This window comes from Epinephelus moara, chromosome 2 (genome assembly GCF_006386435.1).
Source record: "Epinephelus moara isolate mb chromosome 2, YSFRI_EMoa_1.0, whole genome shotgun sequence".
NCBI lineage: Eukaryota > Metazoa > Chordata > Actinopteri > Perciformes > Serranidae > Epinephelus > Epinephelus moara.
Window position 1 is genome coordinate 23,290,857 of NC_065507.1, and position 21,523 is coordinate 23,312,379.

The following is a 21,523-nucleotide window of genomic DNA, read 5'->3' on the forward strand; positions in this document are numbered from 1 at the left end:
ATTGGTGGAAAATACAGTTTGAATAAAATTAAAAAAAACAAAAAAAACAACTACTGCTTTCTCGCTTGTTCCTCAATTGCATGCACAAGCTTCACAACAATTTTATATATGTACACTGATGCGGGATAAATTAGAAATTTTATAATTTTATCATACACTGATCATTGGTGTTTGGTACTTTAGCTCTCATTTACCTTTGTCATTTTGTTAATCTTTTCATAGTGTCATAGTGTGACCTGTATGCGAGATGTAGGGGTATTTAGTGCCATCTAGTGGTGAGGATTGCAGATTGCAACCAGGTGGAACTTCTGTTTAGAATTCCCTCAGTGCTCAGTGTTCAGGAGGTTTTTAGTGGGAGCTGCATTACCTGCAGAGGTCTCTTCCTCTTCAAAACAAACGGACCAGATAAACACTGACTAAAACAGTTTCAAGTTAAAAATTTCTTGTTAAAAGTTATATGCTCACCGTTTTTGTCTGGTAACTGGTGTGGTTCACCTTAATTCTGATCCAGGAGGTTTTTACTGGGAGCTGAATTATCCGCAGAGGTGTCTTCCTCTTTAAAACAAATAGATCTAGTGATTTAAACTGGTAAAAACACTGAATGAAGCAGTTTTACATTTAAAAAAAAGTGTTTTTCTGAATCTCTCATTATATAGGGGCTGCTCACTACGGTGGCCATCACAAATCCAAAAACATGAGTGGCTTTAACTAGAGCCAGTGTTTGGTTTGTCCATTCTGGGCTACTGTAGAAACATGGTGGTGCAACATGATAAGCTCAGTGGATGAGGACCCACTCCCAATGTGGATATAAACAGCTCATTCTAAGGTAACAAAAACTGAACAATTCTTATTTTCAGGTGATTATACACTCAAGAAGACATATTTATATTCTATTTCAGCCAATATGTCCCCATAAATCCTACACATGGACCTTTGATTACCTGGGTAGCAAAGTGTGTGTTTCTAAAAGATGTGTCACTTACCACTTGACCTCATTTCTGTGGTCTTGATCATTCACATCTATAAAGAACTATTATGATGTGTGTTCATATACCTGATGAAAGCTGTGTAGATCAAAATGTTGTAAATAAAATATACCAGAGCTAAACAAGACTTTTCTTTTTATTCGGTACATAACAGGTGAAATAACAAGATATTAGTGAGGTGATAATACATTTAACTTGATCTTGATATTGCCTGTCCTTAAATTACCATACTAGTGTGCAATACAGCTTTGGAGCAGTTTATCAGTAATGAGTACAGTGTAGCACCACCAGTAGTTGTCCTTTTTAGGGATCAAGTTGGAACAGTCCAGTAGAAGAGGATATTTTGAGCTGAGGATCAACCCTTGTCTGAGTAGAGCAGGAACCCAGAGAAGATGCTGTCGTCCTCACTGCTGGCATACGCCCCATTCCAGTCTCTGAGCGTCTCCATCCACACCTGATCACCCACCGCCAGCTGCAGCACCACCAGAGTGGACGCCTGGTCGATGTCTTGACCATATAGAGAGTCCCGTGTCCTTACTCGCCGTGACCCGTTCACTACCAGTGTGGCTCGCAATGGCTGATTGCGTACAGTGATGTGGAAGGAGAAGACGTAAACCCCGGCGTGGACGCATGTAAAGCTGTTGGAAGTGAGATTGAAGTGGTTCTCTTCGTTGTAGAAGACTTTGTCGAAGCGGACTGGGAAGCCAGAGGGAGGGAAGGACTTTCTTGGGGAGATACCCACACTGAAGGCCGAGCGTTTCTGGGGAACCCCTGATCCCTTAGCTCCTTTGAATCCACGAAAGCCGCGATCACCTCTCATCCCAGGGTAACCTCTGTCCCCTTTCGGCCCAAGCATCCCTCTTATGCCTTGTGGTCCCTGAGGTCCTCTGATCCCTGGTTCTCCTTGTGGTCCAGGAGGTCCTTGATCCCCTCGGATGCCTACAGGACCAGGGGCACCATGCTTGCCGTTAATTCCTGGAATGCCCATTGCTCCTGGAATGCCAGGAGACCCAGGATCTCCTCGCTCTCCTTTCTGTCCCCTCTCCCCGAACGAGCCACATTCCCCCTTATCTCCTTTGTCTCCTTTAGGACCTAGCTCAACAGCCACTCCTGGCGGTCCAGCTGGCCCCTCTTTTCCTGGTTCTCCCTTCTCACCTGTGGTGCCATTCTGTCCAGGTTCCCCTTTCACCCCACCATCACCTTTGGCACCTTGCAACCCCACTTCGCCTTTCTCACCTTTTGAGCCAACTTCACCTGCAAGGTAAGGAAACTGTGTCAGAACGGTTGAAGTCTGGAAACAAAATAAAAGAATTCAGCAGTCGACTCAACAAGTTTGCACCTTTTTGTCCCGGTTTTCCGGGGAGTCCAGGTGGTCCACCTGTCCCACTGTTTCCTCTGTCACCTTTATCCCCTAAGAAATTGACATAACAAAGCTAGTATTCAATGAACAATATCCAACATAAACAATATGAATGTGTCTTTTTTAAATGATGCTTATAGGAGAAAACGATATATATAATTTGACAGATCTACTGGACACAAGCTCAAATGTCAAAGCAACCTGATTATACTGATTCACCATTGTGTAATGGCCCCTGGGCTTTATGTGTTGTGCCCAGGTGCCAGTTGTTTCATTATATGCCCTTCAAACATAATGGCTGCATTCTGCAGTCTTGAAATATGTAGGGGTGTCACGATATACCAGTATTGATGATAACTGTAATATTAAAAAAATGAAATATTGATATCATGTTAATAGTACACATATGATAAAGTTGTGTAAATAAGCCAGCACCTCTTATATTTTCACTTGTCTTTCCATTCTCACTTTGTCTCCCCTCTCTCAACACCATCTGATTTTCACTATCCATTAAGTGTAATTGCTCTTTTTGTACTCTCTCATACTGTTATGGTTACAGACCCTCTCTCCATCAAGTGTTATTAATTTGCCAAAAAAAAAGACAAAACACACAATAAACAAAGTTAAAGATAAATTTGACTGTTAGCTTTATTATTATTAACTTCATTTTTTTTAATAGATATTGCAGTAATATCATTATCATGAACTCTTTTGGCCACGATAATAATGTAGTGAAAATCTGATATCGTGCCAGCCCTATATGTATGTAATAATCAATTGTACATGTGTATTTAACCATATTATACTCACCTTTGTCTCCTCTTAACCCCATAGGACCACTCACTCCTGGTGGTCCTGGTAAACCAGCTGCTCCTGTAAGGCCTCTTTCACCTGGTGGCCCTAGATGAGCAAACATAAATAAAGTTCAAAATGCTGAAAGCAAACATACAAACAACTTTATTGCACTTAATCAGTGAGTCTTATACCTTCCAGGCCTCTGTCTCCCTTTGGCCCCCTGGGGCCTCTCTCAGGTGGACAGCACTCACAGAAGTTGAAGTAACACTCATTGTAATCAAGAGTGTAATTCTCAGGGCCAGCACCAGGGGGCTCCATGCTCTCTGTGTAGTGCTGTGGATAGACTTGATTTGGATGGGTGGTCCTCTCTGTGGTGGGCAGTGGACGGGGCGCAACAGGATTTGCACTCGGCACTGCCTTGAGAGTCTTGGGCATGCTGGTGGTCACAGGGTTGTGCACGGTGATCTGAGGGACAGGTTTCTTGGTGTACTGGTACTTTGGCTTCTGTGTCGTCTTAGCTTCAGCGCAGGACACCACAGTGAGTGTAACCACAACTACAGCCACAAGGGTCGACTGACAGGAGATAATCCTCATGGTTGACTGGGAGCTGAGAACAGACAAGTTTATAGGCTACAGGACTCTTCTGTTTGTCTGCATTGATTTCATTTCCCATTCATTTTAGGTTTAAAGACAGCAGGTTAAAAGAAACATGCTGATTAGCAGTTCATCAGCCCTGTCCAGCTGTCACTCCTCTCGTCTACTATCATATATAGTATCATCAATTTTTTTTCCTTGCTTCTCTATTTCCACTTGCACGTTTCCTGCACTGTCAGTTTCAGATTGGAGCTACACTGTTTTTCAGTCATGTGCCATTATAACTAAAAATCTATAGTTAGAGCATTCAGAGCTGAGTTTATGGTCAGTAAATGCAGCTGCTACAATGTTCAACTGCAATGAAAACCTGCATCTTCATCATCTTCATCAAGTTAAGTATGCCCCTCATACTATTCTTCATACATAAACTAATCATTGTAACAGGTGACCCGTCATTCAGAGATTCAGCTGTCTGCGCAAAATGGATCATTTAGCAAAATTGATGAGACTCACCCAGTTATGCATAAGTGGTACGGTCATTTATCCTCTCTAGCAGTGGTTTGGAGGCAGCACCAGGAGCTCCAGATCTCTCTGATATCTCTGCCAGGCTTGGGCGAAAGAACATTCCCACCAATGAGGGTGGGTGCTGGAAGCACAGGGGGAGGTCTGAAACCCAACTACGGTGGGCTGGAGCTGACCCAACGAGAACCACTGTGCTGTGGCCCATTCTCTGTACGCCTGTTGTGTAGAAAGGTGCTTTTGTGATACGGGATACAGCACCCGCCAGGAGCACTCCCTCTCTGCGAGCTAGGTGAGGAGCAAAGGCCGTGGGGCAATGGGTCACCCGATATGGGAGGCATTCCTCCAACATCCAACCTGCTATCCAGGCTCTTACAGTGGGACAAAGCCAACCAAAGAAGGTTCTATGACAGAGGCTGGGGCACTACAACAGCCTTTTTTCCCAAGTGTTGCTTTGGACAGTATTCAGCAGGAAGGTGCAAACCGTTTCTATCCAGAATTTTTACATGTAAAGTGCCACTGTGCTGCAAGTTGACGTTTGAGAGTACACCTAGATGACATTATCTGCAGCAATTCATTTAAAAACCTTACCTATTAAGTGATGTAAGCAGTTGCTTAGCCTTCTGGTCCATAGGGCCCCCCTAAAAAAGATTTTTTTCAACGAACAAGATACAATAGATTGGCAGCACGGTGGTGTGGTGGTTGTCACACCGAATTGGCCTGTGTAAAATGCTCAAATGACTAGTTCCTAATTAACAGCCCTTTAGCTTGTTACTATCACTAAAGTTGGTCATATTTGTATGCCATATCAAACTGCAAACACTGTTAGGCATAAATAAACAAGTTTTAATCATAAAATGTGATCATGCCCTGTACCTTGTCTACTTTTGTGTCAGGATCAGCTATAGACTGACAGGTCAGAGATGACTGCTATCTCATTTTCACATGGATACGTGTACTGTTGTCTTGCTACCACTAGAGGGCACAGAAAAGTGTCCACAAACTAGAACAACAGGTCCAAGTTGAGCAAAATGAAGTTTAAGGTGTAGCAGTCCCAAAATGTAATGTCCCCATAGGAGGACGCAGAATCGATGGAGGTCAGATATGATGAGTTAAATAAAATTAATGAACAAGACAAGAATGAAAGTCAGCACAGACTGGGATATATCTTCTCAAGCTATTCTTTGAGTGTTTGCCAAGCACTTTAGCCCATGATTTCAGTTGAATATAATATATTCATTCATTCATTGTCCGTAACCACTTTCATGTTAGGGGTCACTAGGGTGCTGGAGCCTATCCCAGCTGACATTTGGCGAGAGGCAGGGTGCACCCCGGACAGGTCGCCAGACTATCACAGGGCTGGAATAAATCATATCTGAGGTCAAATTAAGAAGACCATTCAGAGGGTTGGGGGGTAATAGACAAAGAACTGTATTTATTGTAGTCTATTTAAATAGTATAACTGACCATAGGTATCAGTTTAGTCTGTGTGTGCTTGAACTAATATTTACGATGCACAAGTCTGTTCAATGCCATGTGAAGTGGCAACATGTTAAACTGAGGGTGCCCGTCCAAACAAATTTCTGCTTAGGGCTCCAAAAAGTCAAGGGTCGGCCCAGACTGGCAAACTGGCGCACACCACAGGGAGCTCAGTATTTACAATCTGCGGGTACTTGGTGAAGATCCAGAAGAAAGCTTTAGCCTTAAGAGCGCTGATAATCTCCTCACTCAACAGTTGCTAAACCTGAGCTGTTTGTCAAAGGAACCAGCTTATCTCCTTTAAATCAGTGCAGTTGCAATGCTTGCCTGATCACTGTAACCGACTTTCTGCACATGATCCCCCGAGACTGCTGGCAGCTACATTTGCTAACTATGATTCATACTGTGTTGCCGGACAATGATGCATTCTTACGGTGTAACGAGATAGCATCAGGTTTTTGTAGAAAAGTGATTTTCTGGTAGCTGTCTAGTCGAAACTCTGGACTGGCCGGTGAATGAATGTTTGAGCAGTGGACATGCCTCAGTCGTCAAAGACCTCACGTCCTCAGAGGGATCTATGTCCAGCTATGAGTGAGCAGGAGGAAGGGAAATGAAATTTGGGAAACAGAGAGGGGTGATGGTAGGATGAGGGCTACTAAGTAGGAGAAGATTGTGTTTATTTATCCCAATTTTTTTTCATCTTCTCACTAATACTTTTCTCTACCTCCTCACCTCCATTCACATGCTCCTCTTCCCAGCAGCTCAGGTGAAGTGTCCCTGACTTACCCCTCCATAAGAGACAAACAGATGCAGTGTAAGAGAAATGCAGCGGAGTCCTGAGAGAGGGGTTCCTCTGGGGTTCTCCGTGCCCCGAGCTCAACCCCGTCGTCTCTCAGCTCCATTCAGACCACACACAACAACAGCGGTCAGCTTACAGTGCCCAGCTGGTCACAGAGGACCCAGGCGCTGCTCACCTGTCCGTTCATTTAACACTGGCACCGGCCCTGCCCTCAGCCTCCATCCTCACACACTATAGAGCGAGGGATAAGGAGGAGTTAACTTACTCAGCGGGTGCAGCCGAGCAGAGAGAGGACCAAAGATGACTTGGGTGGATGGAGGTGTATTGCCTTACATTAACCCTATTCATGTAAAGGTGATCTTGAAGCTGAAGTGAATGTGTATAGAGTGAGTAAGAGAGGGTGAGAGTGAGACAATAACGCAGAGAGTTGTTTGGTAACCCACACAGTCACTCTCTGTATGAATATTCCAGCACTAACAAGGCCGCAGACTGTTTTATTTTCTTCTTCTATGGGATCTTATCACAGAAAATCTAGATCCTGCAGAATTAGCAGCTAATGACTTTGGCAAGAGATCTGCTGGCAGTGAAGACACATCTCATGTAGTCAGAGTACAAAAACACTTTCTCCCGCCACACTTACCCCGACAAACCTCTCTGATGTTGGGGATTGGTTTCTAATGCGCTCAGAGTTGCCTTTTCCAAAAGAGAGGAGCTGTTTTGAAGAAGTCCATCAGACAATGATTATATCATTTGATGTTGTTTTTGAATGAATGTTTGTGGATGTATTTTTCTTCACACCTGAGCTGACCTGGATATTTCCTGTTTAAAGTTAATTTGTGGACACATTTTTCAGCTTTCTTCCCAAGAGCTAGAGATGAAAAGGCTGATGCCACTCTCATATTTGTCTGTGAAATATAAAGATCCAACAAGCAGTTAGCTTAGCTTAGCTTAGCTTACCACCAGAAACGGGGAAACAGCCTGCCTGGTTCTGTTCAAAGGAGAGAGAATCTGCTTAAAGGCTCACTAACTAATATCTCCACATGTTGCCTGGCATCCTCACAGGGACAACAGAGGTTGAGGAAGTGGTTATTAGTGAGCTTTAGAGGAGCTGGTAGGGAGATTTTGCTACCTTTGCACAAAGCCAAGCAAGTTGTTTCCCTCTCCGGTCTTAATGCTATATAAGCTAATAGTGGGGCAGTTTAGTGTAAGACTTTTGCCATAAAAGCAACACATTTGACACAGATGTTTACATGTAATGAAAAGATAGCCAGATATCAGGGGCTGCAAATTCAGCCCCTCGGGGCTATGGCAGCCATTTTTTTTTGTGTCTGAATGTTGCAGAAAACAAGTTTTATGACTCTTTTTCTGACTTTCTCTTGAAAAAGAAATGTGTTGCTTGTGATGCAAAATGCACAATTGTTATTAATTCTTTAACCTAGTTTTCTCCACTTTAACCAGCTGCTGGCCATAGCCGTATATTCAGGTATGAGAGTGGTGTCAATCTTCTAACTCTTGGCAAGAAACTAGAACTATTGCTTTAAAGAGCATCCTATCGCCAGCTGAAAATCTTTTTTGCGTGTTTGTTTGTTTGTTTGTCCTCCAGTATTTTAACTTCTCAGCTTGCTGCAGTGATGTATAGCCTAAGTGTTCTCTGGGTGTGCCAGTACATTATGGGATCACTGTTTTTTAGGTGTGGTTACATGTGCAACAAAGCTGACTACGGGCCATACCCAACAGAGGTGCAACAGAGTTGAAATTTCAACCAGAAGGGTCTGTAAAACACTTCCCAGCCTTACATTAATTAACTGTTTACATGCAATGCAAAAAATGAAGGCACTACAAACAGAAAGTGCAATGTTGGCAACTTCCTTTGGTTAGTAAACGTAATGCACAGGTGACTGACTGCTGGCCTGTTGGTGGAATTTCACTGCTGGACAAAAGGCAGGATAAAAAGAAGTCATTGCATGGTTTTATGATTTTATGATTTTGTGGTTTTGCTGAGCAATGGTGCCTCCTGTGTATTCTATTTCATCATATTTTTTGTTTTTAATTGTATTTAAATGTCCTTTTATATTGAATTGCCTTGTTGGTGGATTTTCTGCTCATTCTTTTTTCATGTGAAGCACTCAGTGCATGCAATCCCCTTACTGTAAAGGACTTTGTGCAGCATTTCTTGTTGGAATAGTGCTTTAAACAGGGTCTTCTTTACACCATCCTCCAACACCACAGAACCTCCCTAATGTAGCCCCACTGCAGTCACATTGTACATTTCCTACCTAAAATCTCTAATATCTAGAACACCAACTGACCCTCATCCCCCTAAATCAATGAACACCCCTGGAGAAATACAAATCAATAACAATCTTTCTTTCGGCACCACTCAACTTCAGCCCTAAGCTGATTATTTGAACAGGTGTAGTTCACCTAACAGACTCCATGACCCTGTGAAGATCAGACGGGTTTGATATCCAGTAAAAAAAAAAATTACAAAACTCTGTCTCACTCTGTCCCTTGTGTGTTTCACATTAAAATTCTTGGTACCCTGTCAAGCATTCGTTCACAGCAGCTTGCACACATTGATGGAAATGTCCCTCTTCTCCTGGAATATACAGAACCATACCAGATAGTCTTAACTGAGGGAAAATTGTTAGAGTACTTTCTTAACTAGAGTCAGAGACTTGTGATGATTTTACCTGAGCAAAGAATGAGATCATTGTCATCACATCTGTGCTACACTGAGCAAAAGATTATTTTTCTATTCGACCACTTGGTGGCAGACTTGTGTTTTAGGTTTAACCACAAGGCTCCTGCGTGTAAACAATACATATCAGCTAATTTTATCCCTTACAAAACACCTTTACAATTAACAGCATCCAGATGGTGATTCAATTTTGCTCTCACAAATGTATTAAGCAGCACAACAACCCTGTCTCTTTATCAAGCTACACTGTTTATCACCAACCTATTCAATGAACCAAACGTAGCACAACATGTTTTTATTTGAAATGAAAGTGCATTGAACATGTCAGGGTTTGGCTCCAGCTATGGTTTAACGCCTTGCTGGGCTCAGGTTTTATCAGGCCAACCACTCCTAGATCTATATTGACTGATACAGATACACTGTAAAGCTGGGAGCTGTGTCATGGGGTGAATTCCTCCTCCATCTTTGATCAACAAAGAAAGGCAGTAATTGCACAATCACTCTGAATGCCTCCACACAAACCTTGACTGATTGCACCAAAATCAGTCAAGAAAGAAATCTGACATGCGGTAGGACATAAAACAATATAATTTATCCTCAAACCATATCATGATGATGGATGTGATTATATTCACAAATTATGGTACTACTTGGGTCATTGTGACCAATCTAATCTAATGCTTATTGTTTGCTCAGTGATTTTCCAACAATGTGTTTAGAGCCTCTGCTTTTCTCTGTATATGAAGAGTTTCAATTCAAAATGAGAAAAAGTACAGAAGTGTGTTGGCTGACAAAGTATTCCCAGATTATGGTTTAATAGGAAAACTGATTCATATAGCCATAAAGACATCTGCTTAGTATATTTGGGCTTTTTAGAAATGACGTAACAATACAAGGAAAAACACAGCTTAAAGAGTGTGTTTAACCAAGACAGTCAAACAACGGACACACACCCAACAGTGCAAACAATGTTCCCTCAAAACAAGCATGTCGAACGACACTGCAGGTATTGTCTTGTCCTGTTTCTTTCGTTTGTTGTTTGTATTTTTGTTTTCTGATGCAAAATATTTTTTCACAAGTGACTGGAACACTGTTGCAGCAGTCATTGTGACAATGTATCACAAAACTGTCACACATAACTAGAAAACATGCAGATTTTTAATGACATTTCTTGATCATATAATTCATCTGATCACTTTTAAGTATACTGATTTCATGGCAAAGTCATTATTAAGCCTTAAGCTGTACCAGATAATAAAATTACAACAAAATTCATAGACTGCACAGTAAAAAAATAAATAAATAAATCTTGCATGGTGTTTATTTTAGGTAATGAAAACAGTTTGCACAGGTATGTGCATGTTAGTGCTGTTTAGAGTATTACCTTTAAAGGGGAAATGCGGCCATTTCAAAAATTCATACATGTTATATCTATGAGTCCAAAAATATTCGTAAACATAAACAACTCTCTCCCAAATCCAAACACTAGTGCTAAAACTCAGATTTGTGATGTCATAGGGTATAAAGTTGAGAGCTGCTCCTTAGATAATGAATTGGTAATGATGTCCCAGATGACACTGAGAACACCCAGGGGAATGTTCTGAGTATATGGGTACATTTTCTGTTCCTGAACTGAGACCACTGCAGTAAAATAAAGCTTACCTGGGTATAAAAAAGGAAACAAACATTCTGTGGGTCCACAAAATCAGGCTCCCATTCATTGTCCATGGAGCAGCTCCAGACTTTATACCCTATGACATCAAAATTTTGAGACTTCTTGGTTTCTGGCTTTGAGAGTGAGTAACTCATGCTCACAAATATTGACTGAAAGTTCCTAGGCCGTAGCTAGCCTGGAAATCCAGACACAAATCTAGAAAGATTTACACTCGCTGAGCAAATTCAAATTGTGCTCTAGCAACAATCTCTCTAGAACACATTTTCTACAAACAACAATAGAAGTGTCTGTACTTGTATGCACAGACCCCAACTGGCTTTTTTGATGCTGTATTTTCTGAAAATTGTAGTGAAAGTACATAAACATATGTTTGGTGACTTTAGTAAATGTTCTTCAGAGAAGACTGAAAATTAAATGACACAAGCGGGATATAAAAGCACTTTTAGTTGAAGACAATTACATAAAAGCAGACTCTGATGTAGTGTTTTTACAGTAGTCAAATATGTCATATTAGGCTGATCAAATATGCCTAATCAATTACACTAACACAAATTTGTGATGTTTTGTGTGTGTGTGTGTGTGTGTGTGTGTGTGTGTGTGTGTGTGTGTGTGTGTTTGCATGCAAACATGTCTATGCCCAACCGTGTCTTTTGTTGTGCATGTCACTCATAGATTGAGGCTAAACAGCAGTCGTGAGTTATTACCATGGAAACGGTCATTGTAATGGCACACACCTGTAAAGCTGAACAATAGCGGGTAGGCTGTTTAGTCGTAGGACTTAAGCTCTGTGTGTGTGTGTGTGGTTAGTTAGTTATCACGTGTATTAATATTTGAACACTTTCTGGGGTTTCCTTGTAAACTGAAACCTGGTTGCAGTGGCAGCGTTGGAGCATACACATGTGTTTTGCTCATCTTTTCTCTGTCTCTGGATGCTACAGTTGCTAAGAGTCCCCCAGTTTTATTTGAAAGAAACGGTCACTGGCCACATGTAAACACAACAGAAACAGTACACCACCCCTCTGAGTGTTTCGAGTCAGTTTGAGTCTACAGATAGCGATGTTTACTCCTTGTCATTATGGGGTTGACCTCTGGCCTCCTCCTTCACGGGATACAAATTAACATGTCAAGTGTAAACAGAGGACAGCTCTTCAAAGACCCTGAGGCAGACTTGCACTGTGTAGGATGTCATGAGAAAATATAGGCCTTGGCATTTTCTTTTTTAAGTGAGAAGAGAGGAAGAGAAAGAGGAGATAAGAAAACTAGAAATGAAAATAAATAAGTGGAATGGAGAAGAGGGTTGAGGAAAGGATAGGATAGCCAAGGAAAGGAAACAAGAAGATTGGAAAGGAAAAGCAAAGGATAGCAAAGTAAAGGAAACGAAATGAGAGCTGAGTTGAGGAAATTGAGGTAGGAAGAGGAGGGAGGAAAGAAATGAGTGAATGGAAAGCATAGTTAAGGAAAAGAAAGGATGTAAGGAGAGGAACTGAAGGAGAGGAGAGGAGAGGAGAGGAGAGGAGAGGAGAGGAGAGGAGAGGAGAGGAGAGGAGAGGAGAGGAGAGGAGAGGAGGAAAAAATGGAATGGAAAGGAAAGGAAACATGAGGGGGAAAAGAACAGAAAACAAGTTAAAGGCAAGGAAAGGGGGTAAGGAGAGGAACTGAAGGGAAAGGAGAAGAAAAGAGAGGAAAGTATTCTATTGGTGTTATTCTGGGAGGAGCTTACGTGGGCAGGTCCAGAACTGAGGATGAAAAAAAAAAAAAACATGACTGAGGTGTCTAGTTACAAGGCATAAACATAGCTACCTGGCAAGTCCCTACACTGATAACAATCTCCTGCTCCCTCATCCACCATCCATGTTGATAATATTCCAGGAAATTTTATTTCAGCACCATGGACCTTTTTCACAGCAGACATTTTGACTGAACAAAAGCACAGGTGAAACTGAAAACATTAACGATGACTCAGTTCCATTAAGTGTCCCAGTAAGCTATTCAAGTGAGTCAGAATGGACAACACCAGGACCTCCCCTAAGTGGAATGCAGCTATCAATAATGTTATTGAATACACCTGTGCTTTTCCTGCTACGACATGTCAAAATGTTTGCTGTGATAAAGGTCTATTAATCTCAAACTTTCTACCATCAAATCTTTAAAACAGGTCTCGCTTATCATCCTTAATAATGATTCAAAGTGAGTCTCTTACAACAAAGAGGGCGGATGTATAGGGCTTCGGGCACAGGGCATAGGCAGGTTGCCTAGTATCTGCAGCAGGGAAAGCAAAGCCCCTGGGTATTCATTCCTGCACTGTCTGGGGAGAACTGGTTTGGTGGCTCTGTCTCTTATTGTGTGGAATCACTTAATGTGGTACAGTCAATTGTGTCAGGAATGTGTGACCCATAAGCCTTTGTTTTGCTTGTTCTTGGATTTCAAAGTAACTGCTCTGCTTGACTGAGGGCATAACTCAGGGCTTAAAGGGATAGTAATGATTATTTGAAGTGGGGTTATATAAGGCACTTATATATAGTCACTTTATTACAGTCAGTTGGAAAGCCCCCAGCTTGGAGAAGCAGACAGGAGTACCACCACAAAAGCCCAGCAATGCACTGCAGTGAATGTCGGCGTTCTGTAAAGCAGTCTAAGGGCCCGTTCAGATGTAGCGTCTAAAAGTGCGTGGAAAACGCCAGCTGTGCCGTTTCTATCCTTTTATCCAAGGCGCTTCGGAGGTTGTGCTACTGTCACACCTGCTGTTACTAAGCAACCATTGCTTGCTGCCTTTCACACCACTGGATGTTGTGAAGTCCATTGGACGGAAAGGAAGAAGCAGGTCCGTGGACATTACATGCAGTGCGCTTGCTGCATTCGAAAAAGTTGAGATTTTTCTATCTCTGTGTGCCGCGGACGCGCACGAAAAAACAGGCGCGTCGCACCGAATGCGCGCCGCTACGGCGTCGCTTTGGATTGTGAGCACGCTTGACGCGCGTCTACATTGAAACTAATGGATTTGTGCGCGCAAAAGACGCTACATCTGAACGGCCCCTAAAGCCCTTTTTAGATAGGAATTGTGCAAATTTGCAGGAAAACCCAATCAGTCTTTTTTCAGCATTGGTAGTATAAAAACAAAATTGGGGAGTGCAGCAAAATGCCACCTTCCTACTTTTGTTTATACAGAATGCGCCTTTTTCGGGGCAATGGGGGGCGTGAGCAAGTAACAAAACGTGTGGCTCAGAGTGTGAAGTAAACAGTGACATGGGAGGGAAGCCGCGGCTGGTCAGTCCTTCGGTGATTCTCTCGTAAGTCGGCCCGTCCTTCACCATCCCCGTCATCTGACAGTTAATGGCCTCTTCGTTTGCAAGGGCAAGGAGGGCGCGCAATTCCTTGTCTCCCCAGTTGCTCATCTTTACAGTGTCTGTCAGGTTTGTGTTTCCCTCTTGCTACTAGCTGCTCGCTAATTCCTNCCCCAGTTGCTCATCTTTACAGTGTCTGTCAGGTTTGTGTTTCCCTCTTGCTACTAGCTGCTCGCCAATTCCTGCTATCAGCTGTTTCCTGTTTATCCACCGCCAGTGGGTCACACATGCGGAGTCATCTACAGCCCCTCCCGTTGCGGAAGGCCGCCTCGGTCTGTTTAAACTAAAAGGGTTCCGTCAATATGACTACCCTACGAGGCGGAAAATTGGGCACCTCGGATCAACTCGCCAATCCGGCTCTGTGTGTCTAAACGCTCACAGCTTGCCGGCAAAACGGCCCAACATTCGCCGAAAATCTGGCAGTGTAAAAGGGGCTTAAGTCTAAGTGGATGCTATATTGGGAATAATTTCATTGGTGGTGCCACATTTTTTCAACCATATAACTTCCATATTTCTACGCAAAAGCTCAACTCTGCTGTTTGGGTCAGAAAGTGCTGTTGCGCAATCCAGTTCAAACCAAACTTTACTTTTCTAAAGATTTCTTAGGATGGTTTGTGCTTGTGTTTTTCCAGGCTGTTCAAACAATGACATGAAAACAGCTGTGACTAGTTACAATGAATATAGACATAGCAGTAAACATTTCTCTTAAGAGGATTATGTAAAACCATCACTTAAGGGGGGCCAGTGGCTCAGTCCGTGGGGCCTTTGGCTTGGAAGCTTCAAGTTTGTGTATACTTTGCCCCCTGGGTACTTCCAAGGTACCCTTCAGCAAGGCACCGAACCCCCAAAAACTGCTGCAGGGCACAGTATCATGGCTGACCCTGCACTACCCCTCTACCCTAATTGCATGTGTGTGCCATAAGAGGGATATGCAAAAGTCACATTTAGACTGCTAACTGCCTTAGCGCCTAAGCAAGAGAGACACTTGCTGAAGAGCACTGCCATATCCAACCATCAAGTATAATTACGCAAAATACCTACAAATACATGAAAAGACTTATCAAACAACCATTCAAGTGTGAAGCGCTAGCATTTCTGATTCAGTAAGAGTCCGACTCATGGCAGCAATTGCTCTCTGAGTCCGTGGACACAAGTTTACAGTTTTAGTTTGAGAAAAGCTAAAGCGGTGAAAATATTCTCAATATAACGTTCACTTGGACTGATACTGATTTTTTTCTGGGTAGGCCATTTTGAAGTGGCTAAATATGCTTTGCTGCTAACCCCCATCCACAGCAGTGCATTTCTGAGCATCTGTGGTGGTACACCTGCCTGCTTCTCCAAACTGGGAGCATGCTGACTGCCATCTACTGTATCTAACACACTGACTATGAATAAGTACCTCATACAACCCCACTCCAAGAACTCTGAACTATCCCTTTAATATGCTGTGTGGATACATTTCTCATCAGTATGCATCAACATTTATATAAAAAAATAAACTAGGATGAGAAACACAACTTTCTAAGTATCTTCAGATGACTTTATTTTCTGAATATTGCAGTGATGTGTTTGTATAATGTATAAATGAAACATTCATTTTGGTGAACGGTGAAAAAGCTCCTCAGAGATCTTTTCGTTCTCGGTACAGGAAATGTCTGGGACTATGCAACAGTTTATCCAAACGGAAATGAAATGACACAAACGTGGAACAATATAAAAGCACTTTAAGGTGGAAAACAAAGTAAAGAACAATTTATGTGTTACTTATGGCCACAAGAGAACACAGATATAAATAATCAAACAAAAAAAGTTTGGTAATTGACATTGTAACCAGCCAAGCATTTACCAGTGTATATAAATATATAACTCCATATAAATAAAGTTAACTTAGAGATCATGATTAGACTGTAATCAGCGAGCCCTTGACCCAAAGCACAAATATTAAAAACTGATCTTAAACACACAACTAAACGCAATGCTCATCACAGCTACCAGATACACTACGACTCACTCTCTCCCCGGTTCATTCTCTATAGATCAACTATAGGTGAGGAAGATGGTTCTCGGTTGGCCAGTCGGGCTTTGCTTTTCATTAAGGCCAATTTGACTGCAGTCTTTGCATTTTGCATGTGACAGCAAACATTTCTGCTTTGAGTTCAGAGGCTGTTGATTGAGTAAAGCTACATCATTAACAAAGCCAAGCCTAAAACACAAAGGTGTGTTGTATCAATATTTGCTCATGCTCAGTGCCGAGCACACCTTCCTGACATACCGACAGTTAAAAAACAGGAGATAAAGAGAGGGCTCGGCACACATCTATGCAGTTATTTCATTTTATTACTTACTTTGACCAGTAAATCGGTAAATTTCACAAACAGATCCCTGATCGTGACACTTTTAGATCCATTGCATAGCTTGGGCTTTTCTACCAACTCTCTCTTGAAAGGTCAGATACACAATGACTTGAAATATGCAATGTACCCTGCCAGTTAGCATTACGGTGCATAAAGGCAACTAAAAAGGTGATAATGGTTCTGATACAAAACCATAGATCAACCAGTAACATTAAGTGCGTGTCACAAGAATGTTGGGATGAGTATTGACTCCCTTTTTATCGGAGAGCAATTAACATGGCGTCACAGATGCAGATAAACATAAACGCACACATATTTAAAGGGGCACTCCACTGATTTTATACACCAAGTTCAGTTCACTTGTCACCTGTGGCTCTGACAGGGAGCTCTCCTAAGGGTGTGTCTAAAATCACTCCCATGTTCATTTGTTTACTTCTTACACACTAAACAGTCAATAGCATACTCTGTTCAGACACTTAAGACACTTGTGAATCTTCATTTTGCATCATCATTGAGAGCTGTAGAGTCACATGATGGTAATTTTCACTCCTATAAACTGCAATGCAGTGCATTATGGGATTAAAAGCAGAAAGTAGTGTCCATGCATTAACTTTTTTTGCTCCACTGATTGTTTGAGGGCAATAAATAGTGCATACATCAGCCCAGTCGGCAGTGGAAAATGCTGGCATTAGCGATGCTAATGTAGAATGTTTTATGTGTACAGCCGACCCTCGTTGACCAATCACTGACCATTAATCAAAAGGCTGGGGTCGGGGGTTGTATTGCTTTGCTCAGCGCCACCTTGTCCCGCTCTGTTCTCTCTCTGTTTATCATGACCTCACTGCTGCGGGAGTGTGAGCTCGGTGCCGGTGACATAGAGAGTCTGCCTGGCCCCCCCACACACACAGTGACAGGGCTAACTGTCAGCATCACACAGCTAACATTACCTAACAAGTCTAACGACAGAGAGGACAGGTTTTTGTGTCAGTGTGAGATTGTTGGTACCGTTAAACTGCTCAGTGTCAGATGTTAGCCGCTGCTGCTGTGTTAGCTCGTGCAAACTGGGAACTGACCGTCTGTGTAATGGCAGCAACAGAAAGTTTGCTGTACCTTTCCACCAGTGAAGAGGATTAGTATCCAGTGAGCGGGGATGATCTCTCATATAGGTGTCCTCCTCTGCCTTTTGGGTCATGAGCTTCTCGAGGAGTCATAGTCATCTCTCAGGAGAAGCATCATGGCATTGCCCTGGCAGTGTCATACAACACCAGTGTGGGCAGCAGCAGACTCTGCTGTGTCATCATCTCCCCCCATGGTGCCAGTTTTAATATATTTCTAACTGTTTACCAGATAGTATTGATTGGTCAAAATTCTTGTTTTCTGTAAAAACAGTTAATTAATAACATCCCTAGTTGGCATTGTACATTTCTACAAACCACGGATATGTTACACTGGTACATGTTTCAAGTGTTTTGGGTTTTTTGGTTTGTTTGTCTTTTTTTTTTTTTTTGAGCAAACCATCAATTGCATTTCCAGCAGTGATTGTGCCACCCAAACATGATCTTTTTTTTCTAACCATAACCAATGTAAAGAAACATAATGTTTCAACATATCTGTGCTTTGAAGAAATGTACAATACCAACATTTATTCTGGCGGTTGGCTTGCAAACATTTCACAATAGAGATTTCTGATGCAGCCAAAGTCTGAAAAATAATCTGAACTTGGGGTGTTGGGCTTTAAAGATGTCGGGATTAACCAGTCAAGGAAGGTCTGCCTACATACCATGCTGAGTTGTATTATGGATCTTGTAGGATGCAGTGTTTTAGGTTTTTGACTTAAGACTTTAAAGTCAGGATATCTTGGTCCTGTTGCTTCAATTACAAGCACTCTCTTTTTTAATCTGTTTCTAACAAATTTTTTTTTTTTTCATCAAAATGACAAACTAGATTATTGGAATGCCCCTTTAAAGACTGCAGCTTGGAAGTCATGATGGGAAGAAGAGAGTAGTATTCTGTAGTGAGAAGAGCATGCAAATGGACTACCCACGAATGACCCTATCATGCAAAACCCAAAGGTGGTATGCACTCACACAGGACATATTGTGAGGAAAAATAAAAACAAATAGGACAAACAACATTTCACAACACATTTCACAGCGAGGATGTGAAAGTAATGTACAGTCGTGTGTCTAATACCATGGGGTAAGGCCAGAGGGTTTGGGATGTAAAGAAGATAGTAAGGCTCTGATTTCCAGATCACTCCATTAAGATCTTCATGTTTTCAGTCTTGATTAGCTGAGGTGACGAACCGCTGTGCTTTGGGATGAACGTGGTGTAAAGAGGGGCTCAAGGTGCTCCAGTTGAGTTGTAGGGAATTATTTGGGGATTCATGCTAATCCACCCAGTCGCTGCCTCTTTCTCCTCCATATTCTCTCCATCTTTTAGTTCATGAGTGCCATGGTGCTCTCAGGCTGGCCACCAAAGATCCCAGAGAAAAACTCCAGTGCAAGGCGCACGTGGATGGGCACAAAGACATACGAGGTGTAGATCACCATGGCGATGGCGGAGAAGAGGATGGAGTTGAAGATGGACTTTTCCCAGGGCTCCAGGACATAGATGCCGGTGATGAGCAGGTACTGGTAGTACAGCCAGGCCAGGTACTCCCTAAAATTCTTGAAGTTCATCTTGCAAGCTGGATGGAAGGGAAATGGAGGTGGAGTGTTGTTAGATTCAAGAAACAGATGGTGTGAAGGAGGATAGACACACAGAAGGTTAGCGAGGAAGACAGAGGATTTGGAGCAGAGTGATTATAAAATGTAAATAAAAAATAAAATAAAACAGTACACAGTTATGAGCAGAGTCAGTACCATAAGGTTAAAATACTCCACTACAAGTTCTGCATTCAAAATGGTACTTCAGCAGAGATACAGAAGTGATGTTGTCTTCAAACTACGAGCGACACAGCAACAAGCTACAAGTCATTTGACATGAAAAGACATGAAACTAAAAAATGACACCTGAAACATTTTACTGCAGACAGGTGGGGCCTGCTACAGTAAAAGCCGAGCTAGCCTCAACATTTTTCACTGCTCCAATGACACGGTAAAGCATCAACCAATCTTATCTTTTTCTTTCTAGCTCTGGTCCTGTGTTATTAAGTTATAAAGTTATAAAGTTATTTCACACGCTGTTGGGAAGTTTAATTTATAACAATACATATTTTATATGTAGATCCTTGATATTTAGACAAAAAATTGTGAAGTAAAAAGTGCAATATTTCATGCAAATGTCTGGGCCCCTGAAAAGGTCCATTGAAAACTGAAGTGAAAAGCAATTTACTGTCTCTGGAAAAAAAGCAGGCTACTACTATGTACAAAAGATTCTTTATAATGCTCGCACTATATCATAATAACATATTCATCTTTTTTTAATCATAAATACTGATGTTCTCCACACAACTTGGTACATGATGGAAAACAATGCCTGAGTCCAAAAATAGTCCTTGTGGCTGTGCTTATATCAATAAGGAGGTGTGAGAGGGAATTAGGTGTGTACCTATAGCCCCTCCAAGCCCACAGCAGAGCCCTGAGGGAGCAATCAAGCTGGGCCTCGTGGGAGCTCAGGGTCTTACAGGATTCATTAGAAACACCAATGAAATTAAACCCAGGGGATGTAACAGTCCTCACTTATTATCTTGGCACACATACATGGTGTTACCACACATATGGGACACTTATAAAGACGTCTATGCTATGTGAGGAGGGTAATGAGCAATTTTCCACCCCTACACAACACACATGCACAGGCCAAGACATGCACTTTCACATAAGGACCGACTAATTATTTTAAAGCTTTGTTTGCAGTAATTACGGTGTGTGTTTAAATCTAAAAATGTAGATAAAAATCTGTATGTTTAGGTTATTTGAAAGTTTGCATAGCCGCAGGCAGTAACAGATCCTGCTGCACTGGTAGGGGGCGGGGCCAACAGGTGCGCTACAAGTGCAGGTGTACTCTGGAATAAAAAAACGATACTTCATTTTTCAATGTCTACAGGATGTAACCAAATTAACTTCCTTAATACTACAGTAGGACTGTTGTGCTGAAGTTACAGCAAGCAGACAGCATTTAGGTGGTGATCAGCATCCTTTATACGAGTTTGGATGGTACCCATGTCTTCATAAATATCTTAATTAACAAGTTTGACCCAGAAATATGTAAAATAACTCAAGCAGAAGTTAAAGTCTGTGTCAAGATGGAGTAATAAATAATGATTTGCACATAGCAATGATGCATTTCATCACTATTTCCCAGTTAACTGATAATAGACAATATCAGAGGGGATATACTATTCCTTGAGCGCTCACTGTATCCTTTATTGTGCATAACCGAATCCATATGTTGACACTCACCTTAGCAGCCGACGTGAGGTCTCCTGGATATCTACAACTGAGAGATAATGACAGGACGAGCCACAGACACCAGCCCCGTCCCGCTGCTGCCGCTCCGCTGCTTTGTGTAAACGAAAAGCTGCCTCACCAGTTTGCCGCTGGCCTATATGTAGCAGGTCATACAGACTATGAGGACAACACCACGCCCACTACTCGTGCTCACACTCACGACTCACCTGGTTTACAGATCATGCAGGTGGAGTGACCGAGGACATAGGCCAGTGTGTGTTTACGCAGCCCAAAAAAAAAGCTGTCCTCGCATTAGAGGCACAGGGAGGAGTCGGTGTCTCGGTTGCAGCTCTGTTTCAGTCATGTGAAGTCCGCTGCTTTGTGCAGCATCTTTAAACTTTGTGCAGTCCGTGTCGCATCCTTGTGCGCATCTGCCCCACCATGCTGCAGCCCGACACTGCGCCGCAGTACCACCTCTGACGTAGGCGGCAGCAGCAGGGTGGAAAAACAAGCCGAGACAGCAAAG

At 42.3% G+C, this 21,523-nt stretch overlaps 2 protein-coding genes across 3 annotated transcripts; both read right to left on the reverse strand.

Moving 5' to 3' along the window:
• Positions 1-109: 109 nt before the first annotated feature.
• Positions 110-4,522, reverse strand: otol1b (otolin 1b). The gene is made up of 5 exons (XM_050057773.1): positions 4,249-4,522; positions 3,333-3,748; positions 3,157-3,246; positions 2,326-2,397; positions 110-2,240 (listed from the first exon to the last, which is right to left on the reverse strand). Exons 2-5 carry the CDS (start codon positions 3,733-3,735, stop codon positions 1,342-1,344), a joined length of 1,464 nt encoding a protein of 487 aa, XP_049913730.1. The 5' UTR covers positions 3,736-3,748; positions 4,249-4,522; the 3' UTR covers positions 110-1,341.
• A 10,050-nt stretch (positions 4,523-14,572) lies between these two features.
• On the reverse strand, positions 14,573-21,413 carry sptssb (serine palmitoyltransferase, small subunit B). 2 transcript variants are annotated; one of them, XM_050057887.1, is made up of 2 exons: positions 21,225-21,413; positions 14,573-19,292 (listed from the first exon to the last, which is right to left on the reverse strand). In XM_050057887.1, exons 1-2 carry the CDS (start codon positions 21,238-21,240, stop codon positions 19,042-19,044), a joined length of 267 nt encoding a protein of 88 aa, XP_049913844.1. In that variant the 5' UTR covers positions 21,241-21,413; the 3' UTR covers positions 14,573-19,041. The 2 variants fall into 2 exon arrangements, with proteins under 2 accessions (XP_049913844.1, XP_049913854.1); XM_050057897.1 differs by lacking the exon at positions 21,225-21,413 and adding an exon at positions 21,010-21,164 and having other exon boundaries at positions 14,577-19,292.
• Positions 21,414-21,523: the final 110 nt, after the last annotated feature.